General features: G+C 43.5%; 1 protein-coding gene across 1 annotated transcript; it reads left to right on the top strand.

Moving 5' to 3' along the window:
* The first annotated feature begins 9,680 nt into the window (after positions 1–9,680).
* LOC136778406 (cytochrome P450 6B7-like) lies at positions 9,681–11,795 on the top strand. Its single transcript, XM_066735221.1, has 5 exons — positions 9,681–10,071; positions 10,135–10,645; positions 10,716–10,937; positions 11,029–11,280; positions 11,373–11,795. Exons 1-5 carry the CDS (start codon positions 9,727–9,729, stop codon positions 11,546–11,548), a joined length of 1,506 nt encoding a protein of 501 aa, XP_066591318.1. The 5' UTR covers positions 9,681–9,726; the 3' UTR covers positions 11,549–11,795.
* The last annotated feature ends 14,476 nt before the right edge of the window (positions 11,796–26,271 follow it).

The following is a 26,271-nucleotide window of genomic DNA, read 5'->3' on the forward strand; positions in this document are numbered from 1 at the left end:
ATGTTGATCGATGATATTTCCAGAATGGCTGGATGACTGGCGGAAACGGTTCGGGGCTGGCGTAAGCGACATGCTAACGTAACTTGAACGGCAAACAAGTTAAGCGCGTGGCGCGAATCTGACTTGCGGTGGGCAAAACCTCCTCACGTTTCCCTGGCACGACTGCGGCGTGTGGTATGCTCTTAGCATGCAAGCACAGAAGGCCACGAGTCGCTCATATATTTTCCTAACGCCAGCTTTCGTGCTACTCGACGTTAGCCGGTGTGTAGTCGACCACGATGGAGGTGGCCGTAGATATGGATAGCTTGCGAGACTGCGAGTAGGTGGCGAGGGGAGGAGGTTGTGGGAAACGGTAAAAGAGTCTGTGATCGCTAACGTATATAAGGTTCCTGGGTGGATTGGGAGGGGGGGGGGGGTGTTAAAGCGGGGCTGCTTGGCTGGCCTGAAGAGACGAAAAGGGGAAGTGGAAAAAGGTCGGCTGTCTTCGGCTGGCATGCACCGCGCGCTCCCCGATGTACTCTTCTTATCGGGGCGCAATCTATTCTCGCTGCTGGCCCACTTTCTTACTCCCACTTTTCTTACCTCACCAACACCACCCATCCCACTCTTCTCCCCAAGCAGAAGGTGCCTTCCCTGCTCGCTCACCTCGCTTCCTCACTGACTCAATCACTTCTTCTCTCTTTCCCGAAAGCGCGCACTCTCTTTTACAACCTTTTCGCATTCACTATTTTACTCCACCTGCATGCCCTACCTCATCCCCCTTCCTACCTTTTTCATCCCACAGACTCCTCCAAAATTTCCGTCTCTACCATCCCCAGCGTATTCGCAAAGTTTTTACCTATTTGCTTATCTTTACACGTTCGAAGCTACTGGAATTTTAACGAGCCTGCATATATTGGGAATAAACGATGAGGAACTAGTCGAGTTTTTTCTTATACTTTTGTAGCTTCTTATTCGATGGTGTGGTTGAATCGATGATTGGTAATTGATAAATTGTTGCGCGGTGTACGTTATCTGGGTGGAAGCTGGGAGATTATTTAGTTTAATGGTTTTCCTTCTTTTTCTCGCTCGCATTTCCCTTTTACTTTTCTTTTATTTTTTTTTGTTATTTTATGATGTCCATCCCTTCCGTGGTGCTTCTCCCAAGTGTATACCTCGTGCACTCTCGTTCCGTTCCGCAGCGCCGTTTCCTCGTTTTGTTATCTTTACATGGTCGACACTAGCCGAATTTTAATGAAACGATATTCTTGCCTGTGTCCGATTGCCAGCTGGGACTGACCAAAACTCGTGCACCCCGGTCTTCTCCTCTCCTCGATTTCCTGATGTCACATTCTCGATATGATTCCGGATCATATCTGCAATTTTTGCCAGCTGCATTTCCATATATTCTAATACTTGGAAATCTCAAATCGTTTTAGATGATATCGGATTTTGAGCGGTTTCCAAGATTGTCAGAGCTCATCGGGAACTAAAGCACGGATCGGAATTACGTCTGTTAAGTTTCGAAATACTGCCAATTAAAAGTTTCCGTAACTTAAAGAATTCTTTTTGCTGTGCAGGAGAATCTTCGTGGTTCGGCGAAAAAAGGAAGACACTTAAAATTTTTCAGCTCTTCAGCAATATCTTTCCTAATTATTTCAACTACCTTTGGATGTACTATTAGTATATACCTTTTGTATTACCCTCCTCTCAAGTTTTACTCTATATTATTGTAATTTGCAGCTTTTTAGAGAGAGTACTCGGAATGTTATTTAATTTCCTCGGTACTACTGATCCTTTACGTTATCAAACGAAAAACAATTTTGAGAGAGCGAAGAACGTTTGAACCTTTTTTGTCGCAAAAACAGCTGTGTTATGAGATAAATCGAAAAATATGGCAAAGTTCTTCTTTTAGAAGAAAATTCGAGACATGTACTTTCTGCATCCTGCTGAAAGAAAGGGTAGCGAGGAAAAACTTTTAGATTGCTCGTTGAACTCGTCTTCTGATTTCGACAAACTCCACCCGTTTCTCTATATACTATATATACACCCTTGATTGTGTTCAATTCTACGCGACAGTTTTTCCTAAGACTACTAGCTTTGACGTTTCTCATTCATCTCCGTGAAAAAAGACTTACACGGTAAATGTTATGTCCCTGAGAAAATATTATACGAGCTGTGTTTCTCGATGAAAAATCCAACTACATAAGTTCTCCAAATGTTGTTCTTTTTACAAAATTATATATTATATATCTTCTTGCTCGACTGTGCAAAACTCGAATTATGGCAAGAATACTACAGCATTTCTTCCACTAATATTCCTTTAAGCAACGGATATTACACGAGTGACCGAATAAAACGAATAGCTCATCAGGGACTTAATTACTCGAGCGAACAATTGGACCCCGTTGATTTAAATTGCACGTGCAGAATTTCACGAGAATAAATAAGACAAATTTACAAATATTTTCTCAGAAGCAGTGTAACGATTTACGCACAGAGTACACACACGGAGAGTTGTTGGCGTCCCTCCGGCGATTATTAAGTTTCTCGTAATCAGCCAGAGACTCTGTATAATATTGCACTGGTTGGGGTCGAGCAAGTGTCGCATTGAGACTTGCACAAGTCGACACTAACATGCGACTCGACTCGGAGTAGAACAGCCAGTTTTACGTGCCTCGACACCTCCGGCATCAACCCAGGTAACTTGTAGTTTCAACTACAGCTCTAGCACGTGCAAGTATATTGGCCACCGAGCTACGTGCCATGTTGAATAGTTGGCCTGGTTTTCGCGACTTCGCATTCTGCCAATTTCGACATTTTTACTCAACTCTCTGTATCAACCCCCCTCCCCTCCTTCATCCCCCAAGCCTCCTTATACCACACAGGTGAACGTGAAAAGAACCGAGGAGAAAGCTGGTTTTATAATGTCGAGCAAATAGCCCTTGGCTGATATAAGTATGGCTTGCTACAGGTTAAACGCGCGAACGTGACAATATTTTCAATAAAACGGCATGGCATGTAGGAAAATTTACAGTAATTTGCGGTTTGGCCAAATTATGGAATGCGAGAGTCGTGAATACATACGGACAAGCAACGCTTAACCAGATGTATCAAGCTGAGAGATCTCATTACCCCTTACCGCACCGTTCCGCTTTACTATTCCATTCCCACGGGACATAATTAAGCGAAGAGCGGACTCATTCAAATTGTAGCTTTATGATTATTATTCGGTCTTAAAAAGTACCTACCCTTTTCCCAGTAGTAACAGTCCGCGAAAGCACCGCTCTTTCCTCCATTCCAACGTCGATTACATTCGTATCTTTTCCACTCGAAAACTTACCTCGGAGTAATAATTATAAAAGGATTAAAGAAAAATCACTGAGAAAAAATACAGTCTGACATTTTTGACCCTTCGCCGCGGAACGGCTGCGAATCGCTCGACCATCGAGAGTGTCGGAGGTGGAATCGCGGATGAGCGAGAGGGTTTATTTTTAAAAAAATTCTATATTCACCGAGCGTTGGTCTGGAGATTGAAGCGGAGCAATCCTTAAAATACATCTGTTCCGCGGCAGATGGAATCATTTTAGGGATAGATTAATCCGGGGGAAATCCTTTCGAAGCTCGAAACGAATTTTCAGGAAAGGAGATGACGAAATGCGTCATCGTTGTCGGATACGTTAAATTCGAGATCGCGTGTACGTACAAGGGGAAGCATCTATGTACGGTGCGGTACACTCACCGAGGAGGGAGAATGTTACAATTGGATCTGTGTGCGTGTGTGTGTGTGTGTGTGTAGCTGCGCTCGCGCAAGCTTTGTGTACCTTCTAACCGAAAGCCCTAAATAAAACGACGAATATCTGTATGCGATGTGCGTTGGCGGTGTCGGCCACGCTGATTGCTGTGTCCTGCCGCTTTCGGATTGCGATTCGCTGCAGGGATCTGTATGGGAGTGGGGTAGGGGAGGCCTGTTCTGGCCCGAGCCTGTATGCCCGTCGTCCATTTTGGGGTGGTTTGCAAACAAACCGCGTTCTATTATTTGATTCTGTCCGGCTAACGCGACCCCATACGTACCTTTGCATGCCCTCGCTATTCTCCCCCCTCCAACCTCCCTCGCCTCTCTCTCTCTCTCTCTCTCTCTAACGAGACGAGCGAACCTCGTCGTCAACCCCAGAGACAGCGATTTGCAAAAATTTTAATCCCATTTTCGAGTGCTCGATTGCCAACCCAGCGTCGCGTCGCTTTACATTTCTACCGCCACCTGTGAGTACAAACCCGTACGAAGCAACGAAATGAACAATCTGTCACGCTCGCCTGTTTTTCATAACAATGTATATATATATATATATATATATATATATTCGAAAATTCAATTCCCCCCTCCTGTAGATATATGAGTGCGAAGAAGAAAATCCTCAACGCATGGACATTATTTAATTTACATTATTAGCGTTTCCTTATCGATCCGTGCTGTTTACATTTATCGAGCCTCTGTGGCCATGTTATTTATTTCGTCGATTTTATCAAATCACACGGCTCGATGAGTAATGAGGTTTTGTGTCGCCATAGGCAACGGCAATACTTCCGATTCAATTCTCGCGATATTTCAGATAAATCTGTATTCTTAATGATGAGTAACTTGGCAACATTCATTATTGCAATTATACTCGTTTGATTAATCGATGTATTTACCGGGACACTACACGGGCTGCGATACAAATTTGTTGACCGATGCTCGATGCTGGGAATCAACAATCCGCAGTTTTGAAAATGATAATTGCTTTCGATATAATGTACAGATACAATTATGCTGAGCCATAAAGCACCGTGCTAATCTGCACGATCAACATCGTTTCAGTTAATTAATTGAAGCAAAGTTCGTTGTCATTCATTAACGCCAATTATTTGATTTATTTATAAAAATATTAACGCTCGAGAGCCTCTCTGCTCCGGTAAAATCAAACTTATGGCAAAACGTGCAAGAATTTGGTATTTATTTCGTCGATTCATTACCAGTACAGTTTAGTCGGTAGAATTCTCCTGTTTTTCCAACATTTACAATCCGATTGAATTTCGACCTGAATTACGACGAACAAGCGAAATTCGTAGCTGAAATAAACGGGTGCTTTTGTTATTGGATTAAAATCAATTAGTGCGGGAGGCGTAATTAAAAAGGGCTTATAAATAAAAGAGTCGGTTTGCGAGAAAGTGGATATCGCAGGGAGTTTACAGGCATTGTCCGTAGGGAAGTCTAACGCGATCTCATCTATCTTCCGATGGTATGTGAGTTGTGCCTAGGGCTAATAAGGCGTTATTAATGACGTAACGCCACAGCCATCCAACTGCTTTCTAACTTTGTAAACTATTCTCACCCATGTTACCCCGTCGCCAGTTTCCTAGCAGCCCTTCTCCCTTTTGCCCAATTCCCTGATCCTCGCTAGGCTTAGTCTAATCCTTTAACAGTTGCTCTGCCCGTCGTGTCATTTATTGTGCTCTCAAACCCATAGTCTTATCATCGCTGATAACGATAAAAACTTCATTCCCCTTACTTTATTGAGTCATCGGCTCCCCAGCAAATTTAACATATAAATTATATTCTTCTTCTCGACACACCTCCCTCTTGCAGTCGTGAAAATCAACAAATTTATTATATATGGCAAATACAAATACGCTTATACTAAAAAAACATCTTTACCTTGGGTGAAAGCTCTTTCTTGTACTCCGTGACCCCTATATGCACTCATCCATGAGGTGATCGACGATTCTACGCTTATAACGTATATATATATATTGTACGAGAAGCAAGAATTGCTCTGTAGTGTCAATACATGGCTCTCTTAAGCTAGATTTCATAGAGAAAATATATATATTGTATATATACATTGACACAAGTTTACTCTGCCATTGGTGAGCCGGAGATTGGTGCTCATACTTTTTGCTGGTGCGTATTACCGGTGGAGGCGAAGGTACTCGCGAAGTAGGTATACGAAACTTTGAAATCCTTTGGCCTTAGCGTTCACTCGAGCATAGCCATGCGAGTGTACGGTGCTGCGTTCACGGACCTTGCGCTTTAAGTAACTCGATAACAGGTTTCACTTGACAGGTGAGAAGATTCATCCCGTCTCAAGAAAATATAAACTTTTAAGAAGCGTCCATGTTTCTCCCTTTCTGCGTCGTATTACTACCCCCGGCATAACTGTTGGCATACTTAAACAGTTTACTTGCTGGAGCATCAGGAAGCGAGTAGCTTTCGAGCTACTTGCACCTGACATTCGTCAGAAACTTAACCAACGCAGTTGCAAGAGTCCTGCGTTATATGGATATAACGTATATACAATATGTACATGTCCAAACGAGGTTAAGGGGGGATGGGAAAAAGTTTGATAATTTTTTCGGCCAGGAAGACACACCGACGAGGAGGATCACTTATCGGTATATAGTCGAGCTCGATGAGTACGCGTCGGGCACAGGGATTCCTTGATGGGCTATCCTGTTTTGCGATTCGAAACTTTTTTAATTAGGAAAGTATATCCGCGACATACAGTTTCCTAATTAGGAAGGCGTATGCAAAATTCAACGCGAGGACGTACAACGAGTTCTGCTTTAATGAAAGACGCGTCGGATAGCGAGCTAGAAGCTGCATGTTTAACCCGCGCGCACTTCCCTTCGGTTAAACCCACTTTACGACATCGTCATTTATTTTTCTCTCGGACCTTCCTCCTTTCTTCTTTCTCATCCTCGCACACGCGAATTACAGCCTTTTTTACGATATTACACCGAAAGTTTAATTATGTTGAAATTCAGGTCGCATAGCGATCGCGGTCGTGCGTTTATTCGAGTCGTCTCGATTAATGCGAGCCGCGTCGAGAAACGTCCAGCTAATTGTGTAACGAATGTAACCGGGAGATTTGGATATGTTTCCTGGATTAAAAAGTGCTAGGGTATCCCTGCATGTGCGAGAACGTGCACGTCGAAAGGGTGACTCTGATAAAATTACCGGGGAGGAAGCTGTAAATTGATACAATTGATACAAACATCCCCGGCTGTCAAAGGGGTGGCAGACAAAACAAAAATCGTAAATTCTGGCTAAAATCAGTATATATAGTAACCGGTTGGGCATTTTCATGAATATCCTTTCAGAGCGGAGCCGTTACCAACACTGAACAGGCAGGCTCGGTTTTATAACACCGATTCGCACCCTTGGATCGCGCTGCGTACAGGCTGGACAATTTTCTACTCTGCTCGTCCGTAGCCTGTGTGAAACGTAACTCGTATACCTATATATATATGTACCACGTCGATGAAGACAGGTCCCATCCGGCATTGATTAAAGGACCAGCAGCATCAATAAAGAATCGAAGCGTCGAAGGGAACCGAATTGCAGTATAATTGTGGTGTAGCTCCGCCGATAGGACGGAGCCGAATACTACGGGGCAATCGTGAAAGCAACAAACCGAGGACGAAAATGGCTCCACTCGGTGGAGAATAACTTTTTAACGCGTCACGGGGCCAGTAGCGAGGAACTGCGCGGCTAACTTTTTAACCCGTCAGTCCCCCACGTGAAACGGAACAAACGGAGCGTCGCCATAAAGCAGCCATACGACTAGCGACCAACGCACTTAGCTCCGCATAGAGCGAACGACCGTCCGAGTTTAGATAGCTAGGAGCGAAACAGGCGAAACACGATTAGCCTCAAATTGCTAGCGTTTCTCTCTCCGGACTGCTCGGATTAGCAGGACGAGTAACTGCAGCAGCCCAGCCGCGGGAATTAGGGAGTGTGCGTGTCCAATTCCGACCGCGTCACTCATCGTCCAAACGGGGAGAAAAATTCGTTTCGAAGGGTGCCGGTACCTGCACCGATGACTCGTCCTCCAGACGCCGATCTCGCGCTTCAATCAAGGTCGTCGAGAAGCTTGATTAATTAGCCGACGTACGACGAAGCTCGACAGAGACGAAACAGAGATTCTATGGATCTTACACGCGACTACGCAGCCTTTTATCGAGCGAATACAACGCGACTGCACACTCTTGCAAGTGGAAAAACCTGGTTTTCATCCGGCAGGATTTTTGATTTCTTAGGGTTCTCTCGATCTTTCTTGCGCGAGGGAAAAATAGGTGGAAGGGGGGAGTGGGTAAGGGGAGAACTCTTATCGAGGTTTCTATGGATCAGAATGGGCGCACTCATGTCAAAGTAATCAGTGCAAATGGAGCCTGCAGGTTGAGAGTTGATCGAGCGATGGAAAAAACGCTAGGGCGGACCTTATCGATGAAAAAAGGGAGATCGAGGTAGGGCAAGGGCGAATCCCGGTAATCCCGAAGGCCGTTGACTAATTAAATACGAGTCAGAGAGCATCGGAGCTAACCTCTGGCGGTGGAAGCGAGTATATAGAGGATGATGGTGGCCAACGCAAAAGCTATAGGGGGTCCCCGACGTATTCGAAATAGACTTGGCTGGTTTGCCGTGGTGTACCGAAACCACGTCCACATCCACGTCCGTAAAATACATCTCCAGCGTGCTGCCCGTGGAATTCAAACGGCGCATTTACGCAATGGGACGTGCAAGCAGTGCTCGCGAAGAGTACCCCGGCGAATAATCGGGAAACGGCTCGGTGCAGGATGCCACGCTGTGTGGATGCAGTAGTATGCGATTCGTTCCATTTATGGGATTGCATGAAAAATTCCACACGCATATTCTACCCGTACTTTTCCTTTTCTTTGCCATGGCACGCCCGCGCGAGGCCTTGTTATCGCTGCTAGGCTGTCTCCAGAATTATTCCCAATGCGCAAACTCACCCTGGCTCTACCTCGAAAGGCAAGCTTCTAGGTAGTCTGATTACATATATATATATGTATGGCGGCCCTATCGCTCTAAACAAACAAACCAAATCCGTGACGAAACTCTTTACTCGTCGACATTGTGTCAACTGTGATATTATGTACTAATTCTCTGAAATTTTGACGATACAACTTATTCTTATCACGAGATTTTTTTGTTATTTCTTGGAGAAATCATATTGGTTTTGAACGAGTTCTTGGAACGTGGAATTAAATGGTTAATGCGTAACATAATAGGGATTTATTAGATTATGGATGGGTAATGTGGAAGAATTTGATTTTTCACTCTGTTCCAATAATTTTTGCATTTAAACTCGCGAAAATGTCTGATTGATGCGTTTAGGGAAATTTGCTTTTCCCTTTGATATTTTCAGCTGCTACATCGTTGACTGCCAGAACCCAAAGTTCCTTCTGAACTTGCGAATGGCAAATATGCGGTTAAGGAAAATTCGTCGTATTTTAATTCATGCATGAAGCCATACGGATTCATAAAATGCGGCTTCGTGCAGCTCTTTTGCTGTTGTATTAAATGGAATTCGAAGCAACCACAATCTCATATACACGCGAAGGAGAGAGAGAGAGAGAGAGAGAAGAATCTTTCTGGTACGTCTGTGCATTTGCGGTCATATGGGTACCAGTTTAAATTTTGCTACGTAATCTTCGCTGAACGCAATTGGCTCTGTACATATAGATAAAACTGTCCATGTAATTAGCTTAATCCGTATATCTTTGTTGATAGTAATAGTAAGAGATAATTGTAGCTTCGTTAGCTAAAAATAGACTTAACGAGATAAGAAGATTTAATACCGAGTCATGATCAGTAACAGCTTTAATTAAAAACTCTCAGTCTATTGAAATACTGGGAAGAAAACGGGTGTAAGTATACGTGACTGTGATGTGCGTCTCAGTTTAATGATCATGGCCGGCATTTTCGAATTCATTAGTGCTGTTGCAGTTGTTGTTATCTTGACTTGGTACTATTATTACGCGTTCAAATACACATTTTGGAGTAAACAAGGAGTCAAAGGACCAAAGCCTTCGTTTCCATTTGGAAATGTGAAGGAATTGGTCTTCGGTAGTGAATCGATAACGAACTTAATGCGAAATTTATATACAAAATACAAGCACGAGCCTATAATTGGTTTTTACAATTTTGGTACACCTATGGTTTTATTGAAGGATCCAGACTTGATAAAGGACGTCTTGATAAAGAACTTTTCAAATTTTTCCGATCGCGGCCAACCTGTGGCCGAAAGGGTACGTTTCTTCCGTTGATTGAATTTTTAAGAGAACGTGTGTCAAGTTTTTTGGTTCCTGCAGGCCGACCCACTGTCGCAGAATCTAGTCAATTTGGAGCCGAAAAAATGGAAGCCTTTGCGGATAAAACTTTCACCCACATTCACATCTGGAAAGATAAAAGAGATGTATCATTTGATGGTTGAATGTAGCAAAAAACTGGAGGATTATATGGCCAAAGATATACCATTCAGCAAAGACATCGAATGTCGAGATTTATTGGGTAAATTCACTATGGAAATAATTGGTAGTTGTGCTTTTGGCATTAACGTAAACGCCTTGTCAAACGAAGAAAATGAATTCCTTCTAAATAGCAAGCTGTTTTTCGTTAGAGGAGTACGAAAAAGAGCAGCTCAAAACTTTCCAAAATTGTACAACCTTTTAGGATACATATTACCCTATGCAAAGCAAACCAAGTTTTTCAGCAAAATCGTAGCTGATAATATAGAATACAGGAAGACAAACAATGTAGTTCGTCATGATTTTATTGATTTGCTGCTGGAATTGAAGGATTGTCCCGATAAACTTGGCTTGGGTAAGTAAATATAATTTGTTAAATTTTCTTTTAAATATACGTCAGTATACTACTAGTTTTGAATCTTTAGAAATAACAGACGAATTTCTTGCTGCCCAAGCCGTTGTATTCTTCTTGGCAGGTTATGAGACATCTGCTTTAGTAATGTCACATGCCTTGTACGAATTAGCTTTGCACCAAGAAATTCAAGAGAAATTACGCGATGAAATAAAAAAAACGATTGCCAAGTGCGGAGGAAAGCTGGAAATTGACGATATCAAAAGTATGGAATATTTAAATGCAGTATATCGAGGTAAATGTACTCTTTTAGCTTAATTATAAATTAATTCTACTGAAAAAATGTCGATACTTGCAAATTAATAAATAATTTCTTTTCCGTATAGAGATATTAAGAAAGTATTCCCCAATATCCATTTTAAAGAGGAAAGCAGCAGAGGGGTATACTTTTAATGGCACAAAAGTACATATTCCAAAAGGAACAGAGATAATAATACCTGTATGGGCATTGCACAGAGATCCGGATATTTATCCCGAACCAGACGTGTTTGATCCAAACAGATTTCTCAATAAAGAATCGACCATTAAGCATCCTATGCACTATTTGCCTTTCGGCGATGGACCAAGAAATTGCATTGGTAAATAAACTTTATACTTTAGTCAATAATTTTATAATTAGTCCACTCCCTCGACGAACATTTCATTACATTAAAAATAATTATAATTCTAGGCGCACGATTTGCAGTTCACCAAACAAAGCTTGGAATAATTACGGTCATAAAGAACTTTAAAGTTGACGTGTGCGAAAAGACCATATCTACTTACGAGGTCGATAGCAAATCTTTATTTTTAGCACCTAAACAAGGTCTGCATGTAAAACTGATCAATCTCAATTCTCAGCAGTAAATATACATATTGCTGTGAAACTTTAGACGTAATAAAAAATTCTCGAGTGTTCAAATGACAAAAGAATTATTCAGCAAAAACAAAAGACTGCATTTGTAGGTGGCACATGTGTACAAGCAACAGTGTTACAGCATGTTTTTCAGGCAGCGAGAGCAAGAAATTTATGAGCATGACTTATCACTATTATGGAAGATATACGAGCGCTGATATGAAGTTGTTTATTGAATAAAGTCGGAAACCGAGGGATTTAATCGGACAGGAGGAAGTTTGATTTTGGTCATTTGTAAGCAAGAAATTCAGTTGACCTTCGGTAAACTGGTAAAGGAAAGGTCATAAGTTTATCATCCTTTCCGAGGACATTGATGTTGACGTGGTTTCTGTCGTCATCATCGTATTCGTGGAGAGAGAGAGAGAGAGAGAGGGAGGGGGAGGGGCAGACGTACATACAGGAGGCAGGGAGCAGTTTTGCACCGGGTCGTTATGCAGATTCAGTTGCTTTGCTCCAGGAGGGAGAGATGAGTATTCAGCCCCTCCTGAGTCGAGTTTGCCTCCTCCTTCCCAAGGAGAGAGCAACGCTTCGTACAAGCGAAACGCGTTCCGACCCTCCTCCCACCACTCCCTAGCAGCACCCAACCAATTTAGTCATACAAATAGCTCCCGTTCACGTTGCCGAGACGATGCGACCGTTTGATATTAAACGCACCATTAAATGAAATAATGAAGCCAACCTCGCACCAGGCTAGAAGGCTGCAGCAAGTCCATTCGTTATTTTCCCCACCCAAGTCTTTCGAACGAATACTGTATTTGGATTAGCCTCGCGTTCCGGACCTTGGCCGGTTAAAAGCTCTTCCGCAAATTCCACGTGACAATATTCTGCCCAGGTGGTACTCACCTGCGTATATACATATACAGTCAATAATTGTTGCCACAATTGAGAAATTTAACGCGCGAACTGGCGCAGCTTTTTTCGAAGAAAATATATCCGGCGCCCATGCAGTCGTAAATCAGCCGCCGGATGAATATTTATGGCGATTATTAATGGGGTTACGCTGTTGAGGATTATTCGGAGGCAGGTGGTGGTAGAAGATGCGGACGAAGGAGTGGGAAGGTCAGGGGAGACGCTCGCACAACGAGGGGAGCATAATGCACCACGCGGTCTTCCTCATCCAACCTTGCCCGTTTCTCCCTCATCCTCCATGCGCTGGAGAATCCCGCTCTTCTTCTTTATACACAGGTTCTCCACGTATTTAAAAGCAACCACACCGATACACTCGACTCTTGATTCTCGCTCCCGGAGATTTGGTCAATCCCGAAATAAACGAATGGCAGGCGAATAAAATTTTTTCTCCGTCGATTAGCTCGGGAGAATTTTGAACGATCGAAACGCTAATAGACAGGTGCGAACGGGGCTTCTGCCATGTTGATTCGTGTGGCGATGGTAAATAAAGGCAGAAAAACAACTGTATGGGAAAAGGTCAAAGATAGCTTGTTTTCATTGACGCAGCAAAATGGGATACGCGCGAGAATAAATTTGCATTGCTGGCTTTTTACTTTGTTTAAAAATCCGTTCACGACCGTTGATCACAGCTTATCGCGATTGGAACGGGGCTGGTTAACACCGTGGACAACGGAGTATTAAAATCGTTCTTCGAAAACAAACTATATAAGCTCGAGTCGGATCAAAAGGGATTTTTGACATTATTATTCCTCGCGAGACTGATCGGCGCAGCATTGAATACAGTTTCGACCAGAGAGAGGAAAATGTCCTTTCGATCTAAAATATCGATTTTACGCCGCACCTCGCTGTAAGGTCTCCGCGATTTTTTCCTGTAAACGCTGGGAAAATAAAACAGGAGAAAAGACTGAAAAAGAATGAAAAAATGGGCGTGAATTTTTGGAGAGGAAAAAGCGGTGATCGGGTAGGTAGAGGATGTAACCAGGGGATTAAACGAGCGTACACTAGGCTATCAAAATCAGTGGGGTGAAATGAAAATGACGTTTTTGATCACGTCGCGTCGCGGCGTTCGCCAGGATAGAGAGTGGTATGATAGGCAACTGCCTCCGGGCAGCCACCATCTATCAATCCTGCCAACAAAGCGAATCGCTCGAGGATTGAACAATGAAATAAAAGCGTCCGCTGCCATAATGGGGCCCCGACTCGTCCTCGAATGTTTGTACACACCAGCTCGACCATTCGCGGACCCGAATCCTCATACCGGCAACCATTCCAGCCGCGTTCCCATCGTGATATTGCCGTGTATACAAGCCAAGCTCTCTGGCTGTCCTATAATCGCATATACCTACTATCGTCCATTGTTTTTCCCCATCTGTCCACCACACGGACGATTGCATTCGTCCTCTCCACCTAAAGAATATTTACGATCTCTAAACTCGTATAATATATATATATATATATATATAGCGCACGTGCCAAGTGCTCGGCTCAGCCGCCTATTGCCACTTCACCTGCGCGCAAATCAACTTGCTCGAATTATACTTTTAAACTATTGTATAATTCGCAGAAAATTCACCATGGACAGCGGGTGGTAAAGGATGCTCGCTTGCTCTGCTGTGTATATCGTTCTTTTTTACGAGTTTACATCTAAACTCATTAGCAAGGATTAAAGGCTTACGTACGATGGATTAAAGCCATTTCCTATTAGTAAGCTAATCGAAATACGTTGTACGTGATTATTCGTAGTTTCCAGTAATAGGTTCACGTTTGGCATTGTAAAGTTTTGTTCGTAGAAAATTCGCTTGGAAGTGAAATTTATGATTTACCCTGTATATGTGTATATTTTTCATTGGAATAGACATATTTAAAAATGTCAAAATGTTTCGTGAGATGGTTCCATTCTTTGGATACGAGCTCTAGTGCTGATGATCGTTCAGTCACCTACAGCATTATGAAAAATGCTAATAATTTCGAAGATTTCCAAAGTGTAAAGTTTCACAGCAATTTTTGAAACAATTGTATCTCGGAAAGCTGATACTTTTGGTCTTAATAAATGGGCTTCTCGACGGAAGCCAATAATTCTGGACGATTCGAGGCCTTGTTGCAGCTTATGCTACGAATTACCAGCTTTGCTTTGCTAATAAAATCCTCTCTCACACCCTAACGGATTCCGGCAGCGTCTGGCTCGTGATTGCGGTTATTGATCGAGAGTAATTTCATTTCTGGCTGAGGAAAACTTGTTGCATTATCTGCCATTCTTTGAATATGGTAGAAATTTGAATGATTCTGTGATACCTCGCAAAGAAGCCGAAATCATGAATTGTTGCTGCTTTCTTCACAGACGATAGAACGAGAGAGAGAGAGAGAGAGAGAGATGAGTTTTTATCTGGAATCTACGGGATAGAAAGTATGAATAAAATGGTAATCGCAACAATTCGTCTGGAATATGGATGGATCCCCGACACTGACACGCGAATATTACAGTGATACGTGTGGCGGTAAGTTAAAAATGATAGTAACTGGGCGCATTGGAAAGGAGTCCATAACTCGAAATATCTAGATGGGCTTAAAACGGAAATTTAAGACCACTTCGCAGTCGCAAAGGTGTCACCGTATATTTTAAATTTTATCGCAACCCAGTCGTACGTATGGTACACACACACATATATATATATATATATATATATGTACGGTATATAAGAGTTCCATCGGGAAGGAACAGCGCGAAAAATTGTTCCTACTGTGAGACAGCAAAGCGACGTACATGAAACTGCTGAAAAATTTAATGAAATATCAGCTTGATTTCGCATATCCATTCGTTTCCGTTCATCTGCCAAGGCTGAAAAATGAAACACGATGGTCTATATAGTATGACATGTACATGTACATTACACGACTCTTCTCGATTGATCCGTCTGTCTGAATAAACTGCCAAGCGACTCGGAGGCTGCATATATACATAACACGAAATTTTAATAAAAGAAATATAGCTCCACTATATATCGTTACATGTATCGGTAATTTCCGCATCTTATTTCTCCAATAACTCGCTGCTTCAGGTTTACATTGGAAACGCGTAAGAAGGATAATAGCCATCGTGCTAAGCCATCAAGCCAAAGAAAAGCCTCCTCCTCTTGCTTTAGAAAGAAACTAGCGGATTATCCAAGCGGATTAATTATCAGATACAAGAGGAATTTAGCGTCGGTGAAGCTTGATGCCAATTTAACGCAATGAAAACACTGTTCTGCTCCTTTTTACCTGCCAGTTCTTTCGCATTGTTCGGTCTAAGAACGTGAAAGTCTTTTTCACAATTGAGCCCTACAGCGACGTAGCTTCATCGAAGAATTTAATTTCTCCGAGGCACGGATCCCAAGCGTGCAGGATACTTTCGTTTACGCGGCTGTTTGCTGCTTGCTTCTCCTCGTGCCACGGACTATTTTTCAAGACCTCCGTACCTTTTATGAAATTAGTTACATCAAGCCCTTTCGCGGTTCCTATAAAAGCATTTCCATATTTTACTGCTTTCCGCAATATCTTAATTGTGCTTGGAGCAATTAACGTTAAAGAAAGCAAAGAGTAATATAATAGTAGAAGGAAGTTAAAAACAATGCACGATGCAGAGGTAAATTGTGAAATGAAAGATAACGATGCGATGCAAGGAGCATGTTGAAAATGGAATTTTTGAACGATGCTTTCAATTATTAAAGCTTAAAAGCAGCTTGAGAGCCACAAGATCTTATTAATCGTGTAACGATGCACTCATCGGGTACCGCAGGACCGAAACAATACTACGGAGCACCATTATCCTGGCTGCTGAATATTTAATGACCTCGTCCGATCTTAAGGAAATTACACTACGGCATAGCCAACCCGAGACCGGCTCACATTAATATTATACAGAGTCGAAAGTGCTTGGTTTACAGGGTTCGAATTAGTCTCATCCTCGCTACCCTCGTTCCTGCGTCTTTCACTTGGACATCAAATATATGTTTAGGAACGTTCGGAAACCCTCGTCGATTTATTGGTAACCCAATCACCTCAGCAACCGCAACCACACCACTATCAGCTTCTATCTTCCTCGGATCACCTTCGAAATGACCTCGTTACCACTTTCATTTTTAATCGCACCTTGGTACGAGTTCCAATAACCAAGAGGAAGCATCGCGAAGGTATAGAGTTTCTGGCAATGATAAACGCGACGATGATCGTACAGCTAAATCATTAATGATCCTGATATTAGTAATGTAAAATATCATTGGTAAACAGGTGTATACAAGAGAGGTAAGAATTGAAATGGGAACTGGTACGTAGCATTTTGTTTGATTTCCGGAGGAAGCTCGTAACGGAGTTACGTGACGTTGCTGGTTTATTCAAGCTGAACGTATGCAAGTCCGATGCAATCAACGAAGCTGACGTGGTAGCTTCAAAGATGGCGGTACCTCTCAGACGGAGGCTTTAGGGAGCGAACCGCAGGAGCGGAGGAGGAAGCGTAGAGACGTTGGGTCGAGGGAGAAAAGAGTCGTCAGTGCATGGTTGGATGGGATGGTGCGTGATACACTTCATGAGAGTGTGAATAAGTGCGTCTCGAGTGGCTCGAGTGGCTGTCCTATCAGTCCACGTTACGTCGCAACGCTACATGAAAATTAATCCACCCTTACATCGCCCTTTCACCAAAATGCATATACCTACGTTTGTGAATACCAAATGCTCCCACCTTTAACGACGTACATCTCAGAAAACCGAACTCGCCCATGCACTTAAATTCTCCTCCACTGCGATCTATTCGAAAAGAAGACTTTCTTTTCTCTTTTCCTTTTTTTTTCTTTCCACAATATGGCAAAATATCCGACTTTCTTATTTAGCCTGAATTACACAGCAAAGGTGCATGCTGCGTGTGCGATATAGAAGCCTCCCATCCTATGGCGTTGCGTTGGGTAATAAAGGACAATACGAATACAGGATTCCCAAAGCGTCGCGTCGGCTGGATTCGGAGCCCTATTATGGAGAATGGTTCGCATTGTCCGCATACGATTCAAACGGACGTATAGGTATCCGCAGCTAAAATAGGCATTCAAGGACGTGAGATTGATTAACTGGCTAGACAATCTACAACCGGCCTGGCTGAAGCGAACGTAAAGCGGTCTAAGCAGTCCTCTTGCAGTACATCAATGTCCATTATCAGCCGTGTTCAGTCTCTTCGAAATGTCCCCTCTAATCCTGGACATAATCTATCCCCCCCCCCCTCCAGCTCTCCACCACCCCCTTCATTCGTCTCCCTCAACATTAATCTTTTTCCACTTAGTCGCACTGCAGCGACAAACATTTTATTGCCTGCAATTTATTAATTCTAACGAGACATCGCGAGATGTGTATTAATCGCACCGTGGAGGCAAGTGGTATATATAGCTGTATACTTGTACCGGCAGCGCAAGTTCTTGACTCGCGAGTCTTTTCCAGGGGGACGGAAAAGGCGCGTTGCGATCGACATCTCGGCGCGCGGTGACTAAATTCTTGGAAAGTTAAACTTCTTCGAAGATTGTCCGCCGGCGTTGGTGCAGATTCTTAGAAGTTTCCTCGTCGCAAAGGCGACGTAAACGGAGCGAAAAGGTGGTGTCAACAGAGGCCGAGAGGAAGGCATCGCGCGGGCTCTGTTGATTTAGGACGGACAGTCGACAAACCGTCTCGCGTGAATGTAGGCTAACCCCGGGAAGACGCGTGTCGAAACATAAATATTTTTTTATGCGTCGGCCTTGCGAATTCTCGTACTTGAGCGTCGCGACGCCCGGCCGGCTATCGAGACCATTGGAGACACGGGACCAACCGTGCAACGGATATAAATATCTTTTCGCGCGGGGGTGGGAGATAAGAAATTTATTCTCCCCTTCCCGCGGTGTCCAGAAGCGAACGCACCTAGCCGTCAATTTTCTCCACTCGATCGTGTCGAGTGCTGGAATAAACCGTATAGGTCCAACAATGTAGCCGCTCTTTTACATTTTTCAATTTCCAGCCGAGCAGTCTGCTTTATCACTTTGGTATGGGAGCTTTTTTATGGGGACAATCGCTAGGAAACATCTGCGGTCCACGCGCCCTGCAACAGGATTCCAAGGATTTATACAGGCTTTAATTCCGTGTTTCGTTTAAATAGCTCCCGTAAATATGCACGCGCGTACAGATATCCAGCTATAGTTATTATCAATACCATTATTGAAAATCCCCCGGCCATATATCGCACGTTTATTTTCCTCTTTCACGATAAACAAAAAACTGCTGTGCGCACCTAATAATCAACGAAAAAAATTCTCCTTTTATTCGGCTCTGTATGTTTAACGTGCTGCAGCCTGAAATCCGAGGATTAAGAATTACCCGTGAGATATGTATCGTGACGCGAAATAAAATAAAACGTATAAAATGTGCGTGCGATGAAATGGCCTCTCGTTGCGATTTCTCTCTCGTTAATTGATGTTTCGTGTCCGTTGCAGGTCTTTCTGTATCTCGCGCAGTTTTGGAGGGGGGACGAGTCATCAAGCATTTTCATTAAACGCACGTCTATATATATAGGAGGTGCTTTTGAGAGTGTGGACGACGCGAGCTTCTCGTGCACGTCGCGCCAAGGGAAGACCTGTCAGATTTTCGGAGGGTGTCTATATAAGTACAAAGGGTAACCGAACTTGCTGCGCGACGGGAAGGGTGAGTTTGAGGGCTAGAAAGTTCGAAGAGTCTCGAAATCTTTGCAGTCTGCTGGTACAAAAGGGTTCCACGATGCTCTTCGGAAGCTTTAAACCTGCTGGTGGCATTTAATGGCGCCGGTAAGTTATGCCCGAGGGGCCAACGCGATAAAGGCTGCGGGTCACGTTTAAAATAACTGAAAGTACAGGGTCAAGTTTGCTGGCGAAAGTGCGAGTGGTGGGGGGAATAAATGAGGAAAATGCCGGAGGAAAACAAAAGCACGTGGGCATTGGGACAAAGTGATATGGGAAAGGTGGGTATAAAGAGGAGGAGAAAGGAGAAAAGGGAAAAAGGAAAGTAAAGCTCGAAGCACAAATGGGAGTCGAACTGGAGATATCTGGAAGAAGAAGAAAAGCAGTGGAACTGGAAGCGTAAGATACACTCGGTAGCTCCCACACAAATTACCGAAGGAAGCGCATCTCGCTTGGTGAAGTATCACTTAGGGTTTAGTTCTCAATCTCTCGCTTGGATCTCCCTCGCTCTCTACCAGGGATAAATTTCGTAATTCGAATGGCAAAATCTCCCGGTTGAACTGCAGCAATAACCCTCCAGGATTCCCGTAACCACTGAATTTTTCTCATCGGATTATTGAACGTTTATTTCTATCTCGTGTAAAAGCACTAATATGCTTCGCTATCGAGCAGAAATTGTTTTTCCAGACACACGTAATATGTAATATATATATATATATATATATATATATGGGGGTTTGGTGTATATACAATACATTGTACAGAAGCTGGTAGCAGTGTTGCGTTGTCAACGTTATAGTCGCACGGAACTGCAGGCGGCATGCTGCAATGACGGTGAAGCTATTCAACCGTATTATCAGGGCGCATAATTATCAGGAATAATCTTATGCGTGTATTAATTTCACGATCGGTTCACAATCGCTTATCCGTACGTGCCTGCATGAATATTCGATTTAAATTCGGTTCGCGATTCACCAGGCAGAAATCCATGCGAGAGAATACAAGTGGCTTAGTCCGCAGCCTTTGCTATTCGCGATGCTGGCCAAACATTTCCCATTTATATCGGAAAAATCCTGTCGACATGTAAAAATAATAGTCGCGCGGCGCGAAATTCAATGTAAAAAGATTCACTTTCGACGATCGGAAAGTCCGGCTGCTGGTGGCTGGCAGGCGGACATTCTGAAAGATTGCTCGAACCTTGTTATCTCTGGGAAGGATCAAAAGTATTGGGAAAGTGACTTAGACTCGGGTTAGGCGAGGTAATGGTAGTTGAAGGTTCCGTGGCTCTTCCGAAACTGGAGTTTCCGCAGGGCGAGGACCTGATTACATTAGTCCCGAGCATAAGAAGAGACGCATATACGAGTCGGGAATAAGGACTGGGCGAGATATGGAGGGACAGCAATTTCGCACTTTATTTCGGCCAAAAGTAGAAAATAATGGCCCAACGGAAATGTGTGTTTCTCTCTATATACATATATACTTTAAAATTAAACGAATTATTCTACGAGATTGAATTTGACAAATTGAAAACGGAGTTTGCGCACGTGGGTGTTCGATCGATCGCTGTGTGCAACCATCACCCACAGTCCTTGCATTATATTTCGCCGAGTGTGGAAATTTTTCGAGATTCCCTTTGGCAATAGCGATTTTATCGACGCGAAAGTTTCGTCTCATCCGGTAAGTGGTGGCAATTTGATGAGAAACGTCAAGAAGATCTTGTTCGATCGGCGAGCAGCCAGCGCCGAAGCTCTACGCACTCGTTTGGGATTCTTCGTAGCTGCTGCGTTCGTAACAAAGGAACGGAAGCAGGGGAGAGAGCCGACCTTCCGGAGTCGACATTCGTTCGACCCTCCGCCGCCAACTTCCGCGCTCTGCTGCCTTTTGTTCGCGAATTCTCGAAAATCCCGAAGCTGGCCTCTCCAGCACTTTGGCTCTTGCGGAAACTGCTCGTCAGGTGCGAAATCCTCTCCGAGACTGGCAATCTTCTCAACAGATGGGAAAAGATTGCTTCAACGGATAATGTATAAAAGAAACGTTCAAAGATTCATCGATCGATCAGTCAATTAAAGAATTGCTACACGTGTGTGTGTACTTTTATATACTTCTCTTTAAGCTCCATACACATGTACATCGTAGAGCACCGAATTTAATTAAACGATTTGGTAGTCGACGATGCGTTCAACGATATAGCGATATTTTACCTATTATAAATGCACTCGCTTCCAATCCAATAATTAATAACGCTGATGCAATCTGTATTATCGTTTTTCGAATGACTGGTGCGTAAAGATTTTGAGGAAAATTGGAGGACCGGAGAGAGCTTAGGGAGGGAGAGAGAGAGAGAGAGAGAGAGAGAGAGTGGACGTGGCAACGGATGCGTTAACCATTCGTGGCACGCTTTGGCGAGTGGATGGGAATGTGTTCCGCGGTGGCATTGTGTGCTATAATTAAATTAAAAAATTTAAATAACACGTTGTGTGGTAAGAGACGAGGGTCTTGAGTTTAGCCAGTACGCGCATACCGCGCACACAGAGGACACTTGAACTGTCGCTCGCAGTGGCGGTGCAGCAGTCACTGAGAATGGCTTATTCTAGAGAGAGAGAGAGAGAGAGAGAGAGAGAGAGAGAGAGAGAGACGTGTAATCGTTTCTCTTGACGCGAACCGGGCCGGGTCTCTCCTAGAGGGGGGTAATGCACTTGAGAAGGACAGATATAAGGAGCCCCTCTCTCGCGTTTTTCAGTGTAATGAAGCAGATATGCAAAACTACTTAGGACGTCTCGTTTGCCTTGGTTTTCTACGTCCATTCTTCCTTCTTCCACTTTGGCCTCGTATCTTCTCTCTTGATCCACTTGGCTAACTACTACTCTCCTTCGTCTCCCCTTCCCTTCTCCATTCCAGCGAAACAGTTTTCCTCTCGACCTGGCCGCTCGGTTGGATCGCCTGGAATAAAAGAAACGTAATACTCCCCTATTTGCATATTAAATTCGTCCCTTCATCCGTACGACTCTATTCAAATGATTATTCTTTATCGCTGTATTCGTGGCACTGACCCTATTACGACCCGAACACGTTAATACAAATTTTACCTCGCACCTAATTTTTAATTCCCAAAGTTATCGTATTACCTTTATTTTCATTATAACCTGTGCTATATAGGATACATTTGTTGCAAAAAATTTAACACTGTTTTTCAGAAACATAGACTGCGTTCAAGGACACTCGACGCTCACTAGGGTGGCAGAACTTTGACTGAAATTACCAATCATGGCGCATTTTTACTCAGGGCTGATTTTTCTGAACGCAACTATATTCAGGTAATTAGTTGCTAACTGCCAAAACAAGCGGCGGTGCAATAAATGGTGAGTGAAATTCATCCATTTGGTGGGAATGAGGCTTTCTTTTGTTTCAGGAATTGAAAAGACTTTCACTTCTTCTCGTAACGTCGCGATTGTCTCGTATGTACATTCTCTGTGACGAGTGATAGGAAAAATTAACGCAACGATTTACAATTACCATCCACCAAATTAAAGGTCGAATAGCAATTCACGATGTTTCTACGAAAAAAGTGCAAAAAGAATAAAAGTTTTTTTATGCCTCAGGACGTTTTCTCTGGCAAAGTTTTCCGGTGAGTTTATTTAATTACGCAATATCGTTTCAAGAATACGAAAGAAACTTGGCGTAGAAGAACCTTCCCATAGAAATAAATAAAGAAAATTATATTCGTAGGTAACAGTTTGTTCGCAGTGAATAATGTCATGCATAAATCCGACAATTTTCAGTTATAGCGCGTGTGGACATCTCTGCGAAACTAGCGATGTTCTTCGGTCAACGTGAGCCGGTCATAAACATCAGCCATTGGAGCAGGGCCTGCCTTGTGTACAGAAGCGTTGAGGAAAGTCAAGAAACGTGGAGCCAGTAGGAAGAAAAGTTTGGCCAGCCGAAAGCTATGGTTGTCGAGACTGCGTGACGCTGCGTTATATGAGAAGATCACGCGGTAAGGTTACACTGCTTTTTGACGATTTTGCCCTCGAAAACCTTTTACCCCCTCAACATTGCTAGGAAAACTAAGAAAGATAGGGTGACGGCAATTTACGTCGAACGTACAGTCGCCATGGCGACCTGGAGGGACCCATCCTAGCGCCATAATGAAATCCCGGAAAACCCGCGAATGCTGAGAAAAACGGCTGGGACTTTGTTACAAGAAGCTAGTTTGTCTCCTTTACAGAGCTTACATTTAAAATCTTCTATTTTCCTAAATTACCAGTGCGTTCGACGTGTGCTTATTGTCAGCCGAACCAACTGATTCAATAAAATTTTACTCGCAAAGAAAAGCATGTTAAAGTATATGCGTGTAGGTGTACCTGTGCCACTGGAAGATCACAGCTTATCCCCTAAACATTTCTGCAGATTGAAAGAGAGGAAAAAGGAAAAAGTTTGACGATGAGGAGCAAATGTCAAACTTTGGCAAAGACATCGGTGTAAACATTCGGTGAAACCATATCCAAGTAATCCCAGTGTACAATCCCAGCAATATCTTCACCTAGGCAAGGATAATGGGACCTTCCAGGACATACACGCGACCTCGCTCTCTCGCAACAACAACGTGACGTACGAGATGTGTGTGTATAGCACTGGCTGGTGTCTTGTAAGTGCTATTAAATTTCCAAGGATTCGGTTGATTACGCGCGGAGGAAGGTGATATTTTTCGAAAGAAAAGAAAACTGGGTCAACGTGGTTTATACTTTTGTCGAGAGGTAAAATTTAATCCTGTTTCTCCTTGCATATGACTATACGCATTATCCGTATTACGGACGGAGTAAATTTCAGTCCGCGATCAGTTCAGTGATCAAGCTCGTTGAAGCGAAAGGGTCCCTCCGAAATTGCGCCTTACGGAAAATTGAATTTTATTTAACTCCGGCCAGTTTTATAGCGCCGGTGTGGATTGCAATTGGAGAATTGCCAGATTTCGTCCGGGCGGCGGGGAAATATACGTATATAACCGTGCGGAAGCTTGAGTAAGGGTTATGGGCTTTCCCTTGCCAGCTGTAGCAAATATTCGAGATGAGACTGATTGAATAAAAGCATCTATCCTTCTTGCTGGTGAGGTAAGTATGTAAGTAACTAAGTAAGTATAAGAAAATTCGCATAATAACTAAAGCTGTCGAAAGTTTTGCCTCGGTAGCTTCGCTAAAAAGTATTTTAGTATATAGAGAAGCACTCAGCGTATTCTCCCAATAATGGATTACAGGGGAAATTTATTAAGCTGTTTGCTGCGAGTGGAATTTCTACTTAAAGATCGATCGAGCGATTAATATAAGGGAGGTTGCGATTTGACAATGCCGGAGTCTCGAGGATGGTGGGCGATATAAAATCCGAGGGAATTCCAGGCAAGTGAGGGAGGCAGCCGGGCGGGCGAGCAACTTTCGTTTTTTCCAGGAGCTCGATACATTGATCACGCGCACGCCTAATAGCAGCACGTGTTGGTGATTACGCTCGAGGGACTCTCCGGCTAGATCGAGTCTAGGTAATTGGCCGAACAGTTTGGCCCATCCCACGTTGCTTGTCTGTGCTCCTGCACAGCCTGTAACCGCTATACCGCCGGAAACCAGCTACCCAGCCATACGAGCACGGCCTTTGCACCAGCTCACCCCCCCCCCCCCGCCCTCCTCCTCTTCGCCTCTAAAACCCTCAATACTGGACCATCCGCCGACGTATAATCCTGCTACCTCTACTCGATTGATTGGTTAACATGCCTGGCTCACCTCCAGTCTGGCCTTGATTATCTATCTCTCCATCCTGTCTGCAGCTAACCCACCTATCCACAGCCCCTACCTTCCATATCATTCAAATTGTGGAATTAGGCTAGCTGCCGCCCTACCGCGGAAGCTGCCTGGAGCGAGGGACGTTGCTCCGCATAGCCCCCAGGAGTCAGCTAGAGTGAAAATCGCGCGTTTTATGCACCGCCGCGTAATTGAAGTTGCGGAGCAGCATCTGCTTATGTAGATCGTGCAACGAGCATACATATAGACACACACATACATTTTTGCTTTCCCATTTCTATCGCATCCTTTTCTATAATTAATTTATAAAATCCATCAGCTCGCTGCGTTGTTATCAGACTGTTCTTCGAGTTTATATTTCTACCTTGAAGAGTCTACCTGGTTCTCTTTGGTGAGAAAAACGAGTATGAGAATTATGTAACACTGATGAAGGCATAAGCGAAAAAACACGTGATCAATTCTAATTTATCGACACTGGCCGTATTTGCAGGACAGACGGACGCTATAGAGTTTGAATAGCCTGGACTTATTTCCCAGGAGGACCTACACTAGCTCCTGCCGACTTTTTTCAGTGGTCGTCCACTGGCTCCCGGCCGATATTAAGGTAGCACTTACCCTCTCCTTTGACCGAGAATTTCGAGATCACAAACCCCGATCGTAAAGTTTGATGGGAATTCTGTGGAACCGATCAGACACGTATTGCGACCAATCGTAAAGCTGTGTAAACCTAAAGTGGCATAGTTCGTAGTCGTGTAGTGGCCTTTTGACTTTTTATCCTTGGAAAAAAAAAGAAAATCGTACATCTTCCGAGGCAAGAATTTTCGACCTTCTCATAGCGCGATAAAACGCTGAGAGGGATAATACGCGCTCCGCCATGAACGAGCTTGGTATTTGTTTAACGAAAGAGTCCCAAGGTGTTTTGCTACGCGAAAGAATGCAAAATGGTGCATGAAACAGTAAATGCTCTCGCTCCACCAGTGGCATTTTTAACCGCAAATTTTTTCGCGTGAATAAAGCTCACGGTTTTCTATAGGCTGGAGGTTTATTAAAGCAAAAGAACTCGACGAAGAAAGCACCAGTTCCAACGCTACTGGTATAAACTAGAAAATAAAGATTTTCATTTAACGACTAATTAATTAATATTCAAAGCTCATTTGAATATAGCGTAATTTAGTATACTCTGGTATACCGGGAGAAAGAAGCTATGCTACATAACGTGGAGTTAATGAGAAGCGCGAGCATTATGTAAATTGTTTCCTGAGAAAGTATAATATTGATTTAGCGTAAAAA

This window comes from Prorops nasuta, unplaced genomic scaffold, assembly GCF_024137725.1.
Source record: "Prorops nasuta isolate Cenicafe-Biocafe unplaced genomic scaffold, Cenicafe_Pnas_1.2 PNAS00014, whole genome shotgun sequence".
NCBI lineage: Eukaryota > Metazoa > Arthropoda > Insecta > Hymenoptera > Bethylidae > Prorops > Prorops nasuta.